General features: G+C 45.2%; 1 protein-coding gene across 1 annotated transcript in view; it reads right to left on the bottom strand.

Annotated features, from left to right (window-relative positions):
- Positions 1 to 13,648, bottom strand: part of SERINC1 (serine incorporator 1) — a 164,633-nt gene that overhangs the window by 104,614 nt on the left and 46,371 nt on the right. Inside the window, exons 2-3 of the mRNA XM_078648461.1 lie at positions 10,517 to 10,678; positions 7,584 to 7,777 (exon numbers count right to left, since the gene is read on the bottom strand). Of these exons, the coding sequence (XP_078504587.1) occupies positions 7,584 to 7,777; positions 10,517 to 10,678 (356 nt within the window). The remainder of the gene's footprint in view (positions 1 to 7,583; positions 7,778 to 10,516; positions 10,679 to 13,648) is intronic.

Below are 13,648 nucleotides of genomic sequence, written 5' to 3'. Positions count from 1 at the left end.
GGGTAGAGCATGTTCTGGATCTCAGACAAACAGTACCACATAATCTGCGTACCATGCTGCATATCGGGCATTTAAATCTCAGAAGGCTCGCCACTGGCTCGAGGGCCAGGACAAAGAATGGGCGACGGGGGGTATGCCCGACGGTTGCCCCCGTACAACTGGCCACTATCAGTGAAGGTCTCACCTGGCCAGTGGTTTCGTATATACCAGCTGTATCCATTTCAAAAGGTTACCATAGATTCCCCCCGTGAAAAGCACTTTGAACAAGTAGGGCCACATGAGGGTGTTGAAGGCCTTTTCTATGACCAGGGAGACCACTGCTGGCCCCAGTGGATGTCCATCGACCATCGTCTGATATTCAAATGTAAGTTGGGACCAGGGACAATCCCAAACTCGTCTGGATGTATCAGCCCGGATAAATAAGGGAGTAGTCAGTTGTTTTAAAATCTTTCCTAATATTCTATTTTCGGTATTTAGCCGGGATAGTGAGTGGTATGATTGGACAGTCAATGGATCCCGGTCCTTTTGGGAGGATCACAATAGCGGCCTACCTGGTAGAGTCAGGGAGCAGACCCATATTAAATGCCTCAGAATGCATCTTTTGAAGAAAGGGCACTAGTCGGGATGGATAGGTGGCATTAAAATTTCTGGAAGAGTCCATCTATCCCTGGCGATTTCCCCTTGCAAGTTGGTCTAATGTCACTTTAATTTCTTGCACCTCCATGGCCATGTTTAAAGACGGCTTGGGCAGCTGATGAGCCTCCATCTCTAAAACCTCCCTCATCATTGTTTTCTTAACACTGTTAGAGGTCTAAATACTTAATTCTCTTGAACACATCCTATTCTATATTGGAGTGGGAGGCTGTGTCCTCATTATTTGAGAAAGAGGAAGTTGTTGGCCTTGAAAGGGTAGTCTGTTGGCACAATAAAAAGCTGCCTACGTCAGGATTACCTAATCTGTTGGGAGGCGGATGCTTCAGTGTACACTCATCGAAAGGTTGCACTTTAGACCTAAACCCTTGAGAGCTGAGCCTGTTTCTGCAACAGAAAACGTGACCTCATGGGCTGCGGTACCGCCTATGCAGCTTTTGAAAGGAAACAAAAGGGTGCAGAAGGGAGCTGGCTACGGTTCTCAAGCCCTCTGAGGGCGGCTGGCCAGTGCAGGGGGGCAGCATCGCTTCTGCAAGATATTTTAATTAGTGTAGGGCAGAATTGACAAGTCTTTTTGTATGACGTCTGTGTAGAGGGAGGGTCACCCGTGGGACGCAGTTGGAAGAGTGTGCATGTTACCAGTTCTTATGCATTAGTCCGATGAAGGGACTCGGTGGGTTTGAAACAGACTTACACTCTTTCTAAGAGAAAGTGCAACTGTCAATAAACACCCATATCCAGAAGACTGTGACTGGAGCTTCAGATCAATGGTAACTGTAATCACTGCCGCATTAGGATGGGAGCCGGGTGGAAGGAGGCCTGCGCCTTCTCCCTTTTGCATTCGGGTGGAGATTTTTTACAAAGTGAATGTGTCAGCTTCCTGGGACATGGGTTGACACTGTCAGGGGGTATAAACGTTTTAACATGTTTCCCTCTTGCGGTTTTGGGGAGAATTAGAGGCCAGGGGGAGAATTAGAGGCCAAGGGGAGAATTAGAGGCCAGGGGGAGAATTAGAGGCCAGGGGGAGAATTAGAGGCCAGGGGGAGAATTAGAGGCCAGGGGGAGAATTAGAGGCCAGGGGGAGAATTAGAGGCCAGGGGGAGAATTAGAGGCCAGGGGGAGAATTAGAGGCCAAACCAAGTATGGCGCAATCATCAATCGAAGTACACAGGAAATGAAAAAAAAAATTCAACCTCATATGGATCAAACATTACTAATTTGGTCCTCCTCTGCAGCATAATTCTAGTGGCCCTCCATATGGGGCACCACTAGAAAGGAGATAGTTCCCCCCTCTACCCTCCTCCCCAGTTTTCAATGGTATGCATCTACCATTGATTCCTGCTCATGGTTCGCGGCTGGGAATAAAAATTATCAGCTCTGCTCACCTATTGTTGTTTTGTGGTGCCACTTCAGCTATAGGTATATTGTGGTGTCAGGCTCAATTGTCTTAGGTCCTCTTCAACATACACCATGGCAACAGGTCAAACCACTTCAGCCTGTGAGTGATGGCATTCTTCACGTTCACAAGGAGTACATCCAGATACAAAGTAGTTACTCCTGAATGCCAGGGACTAACATGGTGAAAAAGTGCTTTTCTTTGGGCGACACCCGCAAATATTTTTCCTTTTAGACCATTTTTTTTTTAGGCTGACGGGGGCCCTGCTCTTTTCCAAAACTAAATCTGTGCAAAAAACAGAAATGTGTTTGGTTGATGTGGTCGTTCCACCAGTAGGTGGAGTGTTCGGGGCGTATGGTAGGCGGTTGGAGGAAATAATTAATTTTTAGCATTTTCCCTTCACTGGCGGAGGGGGAGGGTGATTGAGCCGTGGTCACCCCACATCCCGTACCCTAGGAAAGGGAAAATATGCACATAATTAAGCAAACTACAATACAATTACAATGACAGTTTTGTCATTGTAATTGTATTTTAGTTTGCTTAATTATGTGCGTTGTAAGTTGATGTCATTTTTGGTCTTTTTTTTCTCTTGCAGTTTCTCTACCGAAATTGGTGAACATAGTATCTGGACGGAGAAGCTGTTTTGATTCAGCCAATTCTTTTTGCTCTTTCAATTACTTTTTTAATATACTCTCACTTGCACAACATTGTGTTCTAACTTTCAGCTGATCTCACACACACAGTTCTTGATGCATTACCATTTCTACCTCTACCTCAGCATTCTACATAGCGACAAATATTTGATGATAGATAGCTAACAGAAAGGCCGGAGAAATCTATTAGCCCACTTGCTTGGAGAGTCAGATTTTAGCAGGGTGAGCTATATTTAGGGCCTACCCGTTCGTTTTGGTAAGCTGACAAAGAACAGGTGTTCTCTTCACTCAGCAAGAGAAGGCGCAATATGCCTTTAAATCTTGTTTTCATCTTGTCACATCTGCTCTGTGTTCAGAGACAGAGGTTAGTTTACATCGTCTTACAATTACTTCTCTTTCTCGTACTACAGACTTCCAGAGTTTTGTAAAGGGACCTGTCTGCAGTGCTGTACAAAGAGTGTGAAATGAAAGGCTGCCCTGGTGTTTCAGCCATGTCCAGAGATGCAGGGCCTCTTGACAAAGGGTCCACGGCCTCACTCATGTTTGTTGCAGTATCACAAGGCGTTGGTGTCGTCTATGATCACTTGTACCAGCCATATCTTGATGGAGGGTAAAAAGGCTTTCAATGCTTATCGGATTCCCCGGCGCTCCATCAGGTTCATGTGGAGTCTGGATTCCACTGGAGACCAAAGTACTCTGATCTCCACCTCTCCCAGATTGCCACCCCATCCCATGAGCGACGCATCACTACTGTGAGATCTGGTTCGGGAAAGAAGAGGGGTCTGCCTCTGACCCCAATCTCAGTTTGTTAGCCACCAACGCAAATTCTTTGCAGTCCACTCCGAGATCTAAACCACAATCTGGAAAACAATACCAATTAATAAAGAAGTGAACATCAAACGAAGGGAGCCCGAAAGCGATCTTGAACCAGAGCACAACAAAAAAAAATCTAACCATGGAGCCGAAGCCCATGCACACAATATCATCGACAGGAGGAGTCACTTTACCCTGCGACTTGAGACCTATTTGAAGAAAAACAACCTGCGCACATCCGGACCCAACACTGGATGGTAGGAGTATACAGAGCATGTGTATCTGCAGCCACACTACACTACATCGAACATTCTTTTACGATTTGTACTTATTTTTGGGGGGCTGGAGATCCTAGCCCTTCAATCCCTTTTGCGGATATAATTTTTAGAAAAATGATATGCTTTCTTGCACTGCAGTGTCCCCCACCCCCTTCATGTCTTTAAAAAATAATCTTTAAAGGTTGCTTTTATTCGGCCATTTTCTCAACCACCCTCCTCGTAACCCTCCAACCTTAAAGGAAATCTACAGACACTTAGGGGCACCCTAGCGGAAATCGGGACCGCCCGCCTAAAGGGCGGGGGTCCCGACATTGGCAGGATGCGCCCGCCACAGTGGCGAGTGCATTCCTCAATTTAACATTGTGGCGGGCGGTACTCACTGCCGCCCGCCACAATGTTAAAAAACAAAAGCAGCCTTTGCACAATCGAAGCGGCAGGCACCGCGCGGTGCCTGCCTCTTCGATTATGCAAAGGCAGGGGGGTACCACAGGTACCCCCCGTGTGCCACCCCCCTTTGGCCTTCACTCTGGGGGTCCACAGGGGGCCCCCCAGAGTGCACACCGCATGCCTTTCACGGAAAGGCATATAAAAAAGCCCATAGTAATATGGCAGGCGGTGTCTAACAGACACCGCCTCCATGTTACTCGTTTTCCGCCCCGGCCGCAAGGCAACCGGGGCGGAAAACAGGCAGCGGTGTTTTTCACCGCCACCTTCCCCTCCGCCATCCTAATATGGCGGGGGGGATTTGGGCTTGCGATGTCGGGCGGTTTGCCTCCGCCAGGCCGGCGGTGGCCACCGCCAGCCTGGCGGAGGCAAACCGCCCGACATCGTAATGGACCCCTAGGTACCTTTCAAACCCAAGAAATATGTGAAAACGAGGACACTAATTTGGCATATATAGTTTGTGTAGATTAAAAGCTGATGAAGGCTTTTGCAATAAATACCCAAACATAAAAAACAACCATTGGCTATGCCAATAGGTCTATATTAAAAAGAATATTATATGGTAAGCTTTATCTGGAAATAGCATGTGAATTGATCTGTATTTATCTGAAGCAAAGGACTGTAGAATAATATTGGTGTGGGCTATGAGGTCAGGTGACAACTGCACTGTGAGGCCAGACCTAAACATCCATGTAGGTTAATGGCTGCCCTCTTCCCACCTCTGCAGCTGCCAGATAAAAAAAAAGTATCTAGTTATCCAATACACTTAAATAGCATTATAATATCATGTCTGTGTCCCTGAAAGTTCAAACTCAGGCTGCTGAATAAATACACAATATGAGCACAGTTGTAAAGTATAAACACTTTTTTTTGTGGAAGCACACAACTTCTGCTCCATCAAAACATGTACTCCTGGATACCAACATGTGGGCGAAACCTAAGCCTCTCTCTAGTGATGCTTACATAGCTTACATAGCTGTCTGGCAACAGCAGGCACTGCCAAGCCAGACAATATATAAAAAAGAATTACAAAAAGCTCAGCACTTGTGAAGGGTGGGGGGGGGTGGGGGGGGGGGGGAAGAGGAGCTAAGAAGGTAACAACAAAACCTAGATCTGTGTAGAATGTGGTGGTAATATGTGTGTCCGTTCAGTTTATGGGGAGGAGAATTTTGCACTTTCATGCTGTCTGAAACAGCGTCGGCGCCATTGTGTATGGATGAACGGGTTTTAACTATTGTGTTATTCTTAGGAAAATTGCAATTTGCCATTACAATGTATTTGATATGCATACACAAAAGTAATGTTAAATTACAACAACATCCGGGCACAGAGAGGCAGTGTCAGCACAAGTTGTGCAGAAAGGACAAAGCCGCAGTAGGCTCCCTTGCCCCCTGACTGCCCGTTGATGTGTGATACAAATCACAAAAGGTAAAATAAGACCTCTTTGATTAATAAAGGACCAATACGTCGCTTTATTTTCAACTTTGATTATAATTAGAAAATCTCTATTATAACAACCACATTCACTAAGAGACACTCAATATCTCTGCTCACTTTTTTCATCCTGGTCCTGAAGAAAGCCCGCATGACCTGACAAGGCAACATACGGCAGAAACATGTCGACCATTTTAAAACCATCCACTATCAAGTGCGTATGAATCCTAATTATTCATCAGGCGCACTACTCTGAAGAATTGCTTAAGGGCTACCCGAATCCAGACCGAATAAAATTGACAATCTGGCTGTCCGGGTATTTTAACCCTGCACCACCCTTATCACTGATCACTACTGTTTTTAACCGTGGGTAATAACCTCCAGGTGGAGGATGCATAACAACTAACCCCGTGATTATGCATACACGTGTCTGAACAGCGGAGAATCAAGATATACCGCTTATCCGATCCACTCTACACGTGCATGAGGGTTTTTTATTTGGGACACGCAGATACCAGACCTGCATACCCTGGTTATGCAGGACAAGCGATCCTTCCCTACCTGATCTATGAAATTACAACAATACCCAGACAATACAGTTCCATTTTCAAACACTTTTAAACCAGAGCATAGTCAAGCAGTACATTTATCAGCAATAGAAGCATGTAAAATGGGAGCAGTCACATGACTAAACCAGAACAAAAAATTATTGAAATGATCCATCATGCTCCTGAAGTGCTAAAAGTCAAATGATAGCGGTTATACACAAATTGAACTAAATTATCCCTTATGGGCTCCCATCTTATGCTCAAAGTCACAAGCCAACAGGATCACGCCAAAAGAGAAACAGAAAACGAATTTAAATGATACACCATGCCCTGCCATCAAGTGATAAAACTAAACTGGAAGCAGGAGAACGAAAAAGGTAAATAAAATAAAAAAAGAGAAGAAAAAAAATAAAGAACAAAAGGAAAAAAAAGTGGGGAAAAAAGTTACATGAGCTCAAACCAAGGGGCTGATTACGATGTCCGGGTGGAGATGCCATTCGTGATCCGCTAGGCATAGACGCCCTGCGTTCAGGGATGGCGGTGGCGATCAGCCCTACATTTCCCTCCGCCTGCCACCCATTTTTCCTCGCCGGAAAGACCGTCTGCCAGTTTTCCGCCGGGGGAACTTGTCGATCAGGTGGAAAAAGATCACAATATGGTGCCGGTGTCTGTGAGACACCGCCATCCAAATTATGATGAGTGCAGTGATGAGCATTTCCATGGCGGCTTTGCTGCCATGGAAAGGCTCGCAGTCTTTGCTGTTGGGGGCCCGAAGCACCAGAAAACGTAGAAGGGCATAGTAATGCAGGCATGCTCCAGGTTGGGACAAACACAAAGAGACGAAGGAAAGCAGACACATATCAAATAGGAAGGGAAAAAAAACAAGAGTGAAATGTAAGCCAAACAATAGTAAACAATGGGTGGGGTCAGGCCCACTGTAAGATAACAATACGTTTTCCAGCTTACACATGCACAGCACAGTTTGGGTGAGACCTAAAAAGTAGTTCTAGAACTTCAGCTGTGAAGAGACAAAGTCATCCAATCAAATCAATGGTAACAAAGCTGTGCACCAGGCCTTTGACAACAGATGGTAAACGCAGGCTGTAGATAAGACCTAAAAATGGCCTCTGTCCCCTAACCATGTCTTTTTAGTGTCTTAAAGAGTTCAGTTGACCTGCCGCGGCAGAAGGACACAACAAGAGTTTTACAAACGCTGCTGGTAAAATGAAGTAGTAGTGGTAACATTTGGGTAGCTATAGAACAAGGTAAAACCACCACAACCAACTGCTTATTAATTGACTCCAAATACACATGCAGAAAATATGGGACACCAAACATTCCTATACAGCTATGAATTATTGCTTACCCATTATGCACTGAAGCTCTGGGATCTTGGCTGCTCTTCACCTTGATCATAACTAAGGCAAACAGAAGGAAGAACATAGCCATACCAAAGCACACACGATACACAGCCTTGTAGCCCACCAGAACGTCGCAGTTCACATGGCCGCTAACTCCAGGAAGAGAGGTCCCAAGCCCACCATCACAAAAGCCAGGAATCTGGGAAAAAATACAGAAGACACTCTTTTCAACAAACTGAAAACAATTGTGAACAACTAGAAAGGCACCAAGTAGGGCCTCGGAGTATTAAAAGGTAGGACATTTTATGTATACTAGCAGTCCATCAGATACTTCAAACTGCGCTCAATCGCTATACATGGGAATTGCCCCGAATAAAACAGTATATTTTTTAATGAAGATTGTATGTTTTAAATGCAACAGCATTTTAGCTGGTTCTTTTACAAACACACTTTTTCCTTGCATGCTGTTCAGCAACATATCCTCAAAAAAAATCAAGGGCAGTAGACTAAAAAGCATTTTTTTATGAGTGCAAATCGTTCTTCTTTCCAATACGCTATGACCAGCTTATAGCGTAACTGATGCAAACTTTATTTAACATTGTAGGTCAAATGGAAAATACTTCCATTTATGATACAGATAATTCATGTAAAAGACTTACCAATGCTATATTGCTGAGGCCCAAGTCTCTAACCCTCTCACTACTGCCCTGAGTAAGCTGAGCACCCTACTTTCCTATCATGAGTGTACGGGACCAGATGTACAAATCTATTTTGCTATCGCAAACATTGTGATTCAATAAAATCGGAAGATTTGGGACCGCAAAATGTCTTTTACCCCCCCATCTACTAAACCCATTTTGAAATTCAGTAAAGCCTTTCCAAATTGCAAAGAGAATTTTTATATTTTTTCCGAATTCCACTTAGAAGAAGCACAACAGGGTTGCCTTCTAATTACAATCTCGAATGATTTGTGTAAATGCTTGGACGACATCTGCAGTCAAATCCACTGAAAAGTGATGGACACCTTAAAAGAGGTGGCAACCCATACGTAAAAAGGAAGCTGTCGAAATTGGACAGCATCTCCTTTGAAAATTGTGTGTGGCTACTTGGGAGGGAGGGATGCTTGTGGGAGGAAAGGGGGCTGAAAGACAGCTAGGCATTTGTCCTGGGGAACTTGCTTCTGCCAATTTGTTCCCAAATAGGAAGTTTTTTGTTGTTTTTTTTTTTAAAGTACATGGGGGTTCTTTAAAGAAAATGGGCTACTTTAAAAATGCTTTCTATTTGAGAATGCAAACACAGACATGGTGGTCTGCTGTTCATCATCTTGGCATTTACAGCCAAACACAGGAGGATCATAAGTAGTGACTTGCCTAACTAATATTCATTAGTCATGCTGGTCTGGGACTAGAGATTACGGCAAAGTTACCCATTAGTACTTAGACTGCAGCTTCAGTTATGATTAGTCTGTACTCAATTTGTGACTATAATTTTTTTTAAGACAGGTCTCTTTGCATATCAGGCCCCACGCGTTTAAAGGGAATACTCGTTGCTCAGCTTTGGCACCATTAGTCATCAGGACGCAGGACATAACAGATAAAAGGTCCCAACTGACAAAACTGGTGCCCAGAAACTCTAGCATGCCCTTGCAACCGTAAACCAGTTCCACAGAGTCAATGTGGTAGGCTTTAGCATTCCAAGGGATCGGGTGTATGTACCCTTGGGCATTCCCTGCACAACTAAGTATCCATTGCATACCATCACGGTCAGACTGGCAACGATCTTATTACTAGCTTTCCCAACAATTGTCACTAAATAAGTGGGGTGTGCCAATGATTCCACCCAGAGAAGAATGGTTTGTTAGAGTCTGGCAGTTGATGTTACTGGAAAAATTGCAACAACTGTATCTCCAATATTAGAATACTTGTTGTCTGAATTCAGCTTGGATTTGCTTCTGGTCTTCTGTCTAATTTCTAAACACATTTGTGTTATTTTGTTGTCAGCTCAAGACTGCCGTCTTTTGAGAAACAAAAGCCACAACAACTTAAGGTTGCCACCGGATTGTTTGATTACCTAGCTTATTTAACCCCTTCGGTGCTCATGACGGAGCGGTTCGGTCTTGAGTGCCAGTTGGGCTGTGATTATGATGGAACCGCTACATCACGGCCCCGCCCGCTCAATAGAACCTTCAGCACAGAGCGAAAATTCACCCGCGCTGAAGGGGTTAAAGCTACAGAAGGACTGGTCAAGATAATGTTATAGTGCTTAGGTTGTGCTCACATTAGATATTTTGCTTAGTGACCCCTTACCTCTGTAGGAGACACCGACAAACCATACTGCTCGATTCTTCCACACCCTGATCCCATTTAACGGGATGGATCCAGCCATTTTTAAAATGCGTCGGGTTGCTAAAGTACTTGAAGAAGTAGTACACTCAACTGCTCAATCCCTAGAACTGATAACTGTTCAGCTAATGTCCCGAGAAACTGTGATTTACAAAAATAGAAAGTACTTTTATTTCGTCCTAGCCACAAATCGTTAAGTGTGAGCTATTAAGGCAAAATGTGATTCCGAACACGTGCATAGGGATCCATGAGCAGACTGAAACAATAGGAAGCAGTGTCAAAGATTTAAATACAATACAGGGATGGTCTGAGTTTGAAAGGTGAGCTCTTTGGTGCCACACCATTTCGGGCTACGTCATCAAATGGAAACTTAGAGAAATGAGTTGGGGGAGGTCGTCTTCCACATCACATGGTAAATTTCAGGCTCAATGTATGTACTCTTGTATTTCCTAGCCTCGCAGCAGCGTGTTTGGGTTTTCCCTAAATGCAACATTTGTAGGTTAATGGGGAGCGCATCACAGTAGAACACATGAAGATATTTACATTTCCTTGTAAATCTGAACAAAAACTGCTGATAAACTTGAAGCAAAGCAGACCTTCATCAGTTGTGCCTCCATTCCAGGTATGAGCATCACACAGGCGACTGCAACCCCAAGGAGGAGGAAGAAGGCATAGATAAGCCTGGTCACTGTGGAATTGTTCCCACTTGGGCAGCAGCGAGACAGCAAACATGGTGCACTTCCACATAAACAAGGGATCTAGAATAAAAATAAAAAAATATATATTTACACCACTCAAATATCCACATCATCTAAAATCAAGCGGTTTACTTTTTCATTTATTTTCCTGGCAAATTTAATGAAGACGGAAGCAAATCATATTTGCAATACAAAACATGGATTTGAGAATTAGGGAGATGTACTGCACACCCATAAGCAGGAATGAAATGGTTCAAGGAAGACTAAAATTATGCAAATGAAGGAGATTCTATTGGAGAGAGGACTTTTAAACTACATTCACAGATGAGCCACAGGTAATGTGAGAACTGTTTTAACTTAAACGTTTTATCTGGGTTATACATTTCTAAATCAAGTTTACGAAGTCTGAAACATTACAACCTCTTTAAGCATTGTTAGGAAAGGAAAAGTCCCTCGGATGGACGTGCACCCTTGCCCTGCCCTGAAAGCTCCAGCTGCCATGATGTCTGCGTTCCTGGTGCTGATTTTTGTTGTCATGGGTGAACAGCGACCATGCATGGCCCCATAACATAGGCCTGTCTCATGGATTGCGGTCTTGTTGGAGCGGGAAGAGCACCCAAAGTGCTGCCCTCACAGTGATGAAAGGCTACTGCTTTTGCCTGGAGTTAACTAGCATGAGCACTGTGGTGGCAGGATACAGTGTAGGATCAGTAGAAATTAACAGGTCTTTTAACCCGTGTCTCTGGAGGGAAGCCTGCAGGGTTACTCATGTAAAGTTATGTTGCTAGGTGCTCAACTCACCCTTAATCATGTTAGTATGTAGCATTGTGCAGCACACATAAGTTCAAGTTCAGAAATGTATATAGCGCACTACTCACCCAGAGGGTCTCAAGGTGCTTGGGGGAGGGGGGGGGGCATTTACTTATCGAATATCCAAGTTTTTAGTTGTTTTCTGAAGGAGAGGTGGTTCTGAGTAAGGCGGAGGTGGGTGGGGAGAGAATTCCAGGTCTTGGCCGCTAGGTAGGAGAAGGATCTGCCCCCATGGAGGATTTACGGATGCTTGGGATAGCGGCGAGGGCTTGATTGGATGATCGTAGTTGGCGGGTGGGGGTGTAGAAGGTTAGTCGTTGTGTTGAGGCATTCGGGTCCAAGGTCGTAGAGGGCTTTGTGTGCGTGGGTGAGGAGACGAAACGTTATTCTCTTGTTGACGGGGAGCCAGTGGAGGTCTTTCAGGTGATCGGTAATGTGAGCTTGACGAGGGATGTCCAGTATGAGTCTTGCTGAGGCATTTTGGATGCGTTGGAGTTTTTTCTGTAGTTTGGCTGTGGTTCCGGCGTAAAGGGTGTTTCCGTAATCCAGACGGCTGGTGACCAGGGCGTGGGTGACCGTTTTTCTTGTTTCGGTGGGGATCCAACGGAAGACTTTTTTGAGCATGCGTAGGATGTTGAAGCAGGATGATGAGATGGCGTTGACTTGTCTGGACATCGAGAGAGAGGAGTCTAGGATGAAGCCCAGGTTGCGTGCGTGATCCGTAGGTATGGGTGCGGTTCCCAGGGCAGGTGGCCACCAAGAGTTGTCCCAGGCAGAGGGGGATGAACCTAGGATGAGGACTTCCATTTTGTCCGAGTTTAGTTTTAAACAGCTGTTCTTCATCCATTCGGCTACATCTTTCATTCCTTCGTGTAGGTTGGTTTTGGCGGTGTTTGGGTCTTTGGTGAGAGAGAGGATCAGCTGGGTGTCGTCTGCGTAGGAGATGATGTTGAGGTTGTGTTGGCGCGCGATGGAAGCGAGGGGGCTCATGTATACGTTGAAGAGGGTGGGGCTGAGTGATGATCCTTGTGGTACGCCGCAGATGACTTCGGTGGCCTCTGATCTGAAAGGGGGAGGCGGACTCTCTGGGTTCTTCCAGCGAGGAACGAGATGATCCATTCCAGTGCTTTTCCTTGTATTCCGACATTGTTGAGACGTTGTATGAGGGTGCTGTGACAGACTGTGTCGAAGGCTGCGGAGAGGTCAAGTAGGATGAGGGCAACCGTTTCTCCGTTGTCCAGTAGTGTTCGAATGTCGTCTGTTGCTGCGATGAGGGCGGTTTCAGTGCTGTGTCTGGCTCGGAAGCCGGACTGTGAAGGGTCGAGGGATTTGTTGGATTCGAGGAAGGCGGCGAGCTGACTGTTGACTGCTTTCTCAATGACTTTGGCGGGGAATGGGAGGAGCGAGATGGGGCGGTAGTTCTCAAGTTCGGTGGGGTCTGCTGTGGGTTTCTTCAGAAGGGCGCTGAGTTCGGCATGTTTCCAGCTATCCGGGAAGGTGGCGGAGTTGATGGAGCAGTTGATGACATCGCGGAGATGGGGTGTGATGATAGAGTCTGCTTTGTTGAAAATGTGGTGGGGACAGGGGTTGGTTGGTGATCCTGAGTGGATGGAGTTCATCAGGCGGATGGTGTCTTCGGTGGTGATTGGGTTCCAGGCGTAGAGGTTGTTAGAGTGCGGTTTTGAATACACTGGAAAGGGGTTTTTTGGAAATTCAGATCTCTAGGGCGCACTGCCTCAGTTATTACGTTACAGTGTGTGATGTGAATGGTTTGTGTGTAGTGCGTGAAGAGCAGGCGGAAAAACACCCTTAACCGTCTGAAATAGTCAGAAGACTAAACATATATACACAGCTATGCTCTCGCAACATGAACATAAAGTCCAGACTTATTTTTGATTAATACGATTGAGCTGAGCCCTAAGCCCTGAAGAGTCGTGTTGACTCAACTGTACACGACGAAACACGTGTCGGCTTTGTATGACATTCCTCAAGTCTGGAGAGAATAAACCATCTTCTTGCTGTGACTAAGAACACACTAAAGAATCTGCTTCTGTTTCTTTGATACTCATCAGTCATTGTACTGTTTATGTGATACTTTATTGTAGTTGCGAGAGCATAGCTGTGTATAGAGTGCGGTTTTGGTTCGAGGGTGGTCTTCCGATTGGTTTTTGAAGCTGTTATGTATGTCGGCAATTTTGTTGTGGAAGAATGAGGATAGAG

Source organism: Lissotriton helveticus, chromosome 6 (genome assembly GCF_964261635.1).
Source record: "Lissotriton helveticus chromosome 6, aLisHel1.1, whole genome shotgun sequence".
NCBI lineage: Eukaryota > Metazoa > Chordata > Amphibia > Caudata > Salamandridae > Lissotriton > Lissotriton helveticus.
The sequence above is the reverse complement of the archived record's forward strand: the minus strand, read 5'-3'. Positions and strand labels throughout refer to the sequence as shown.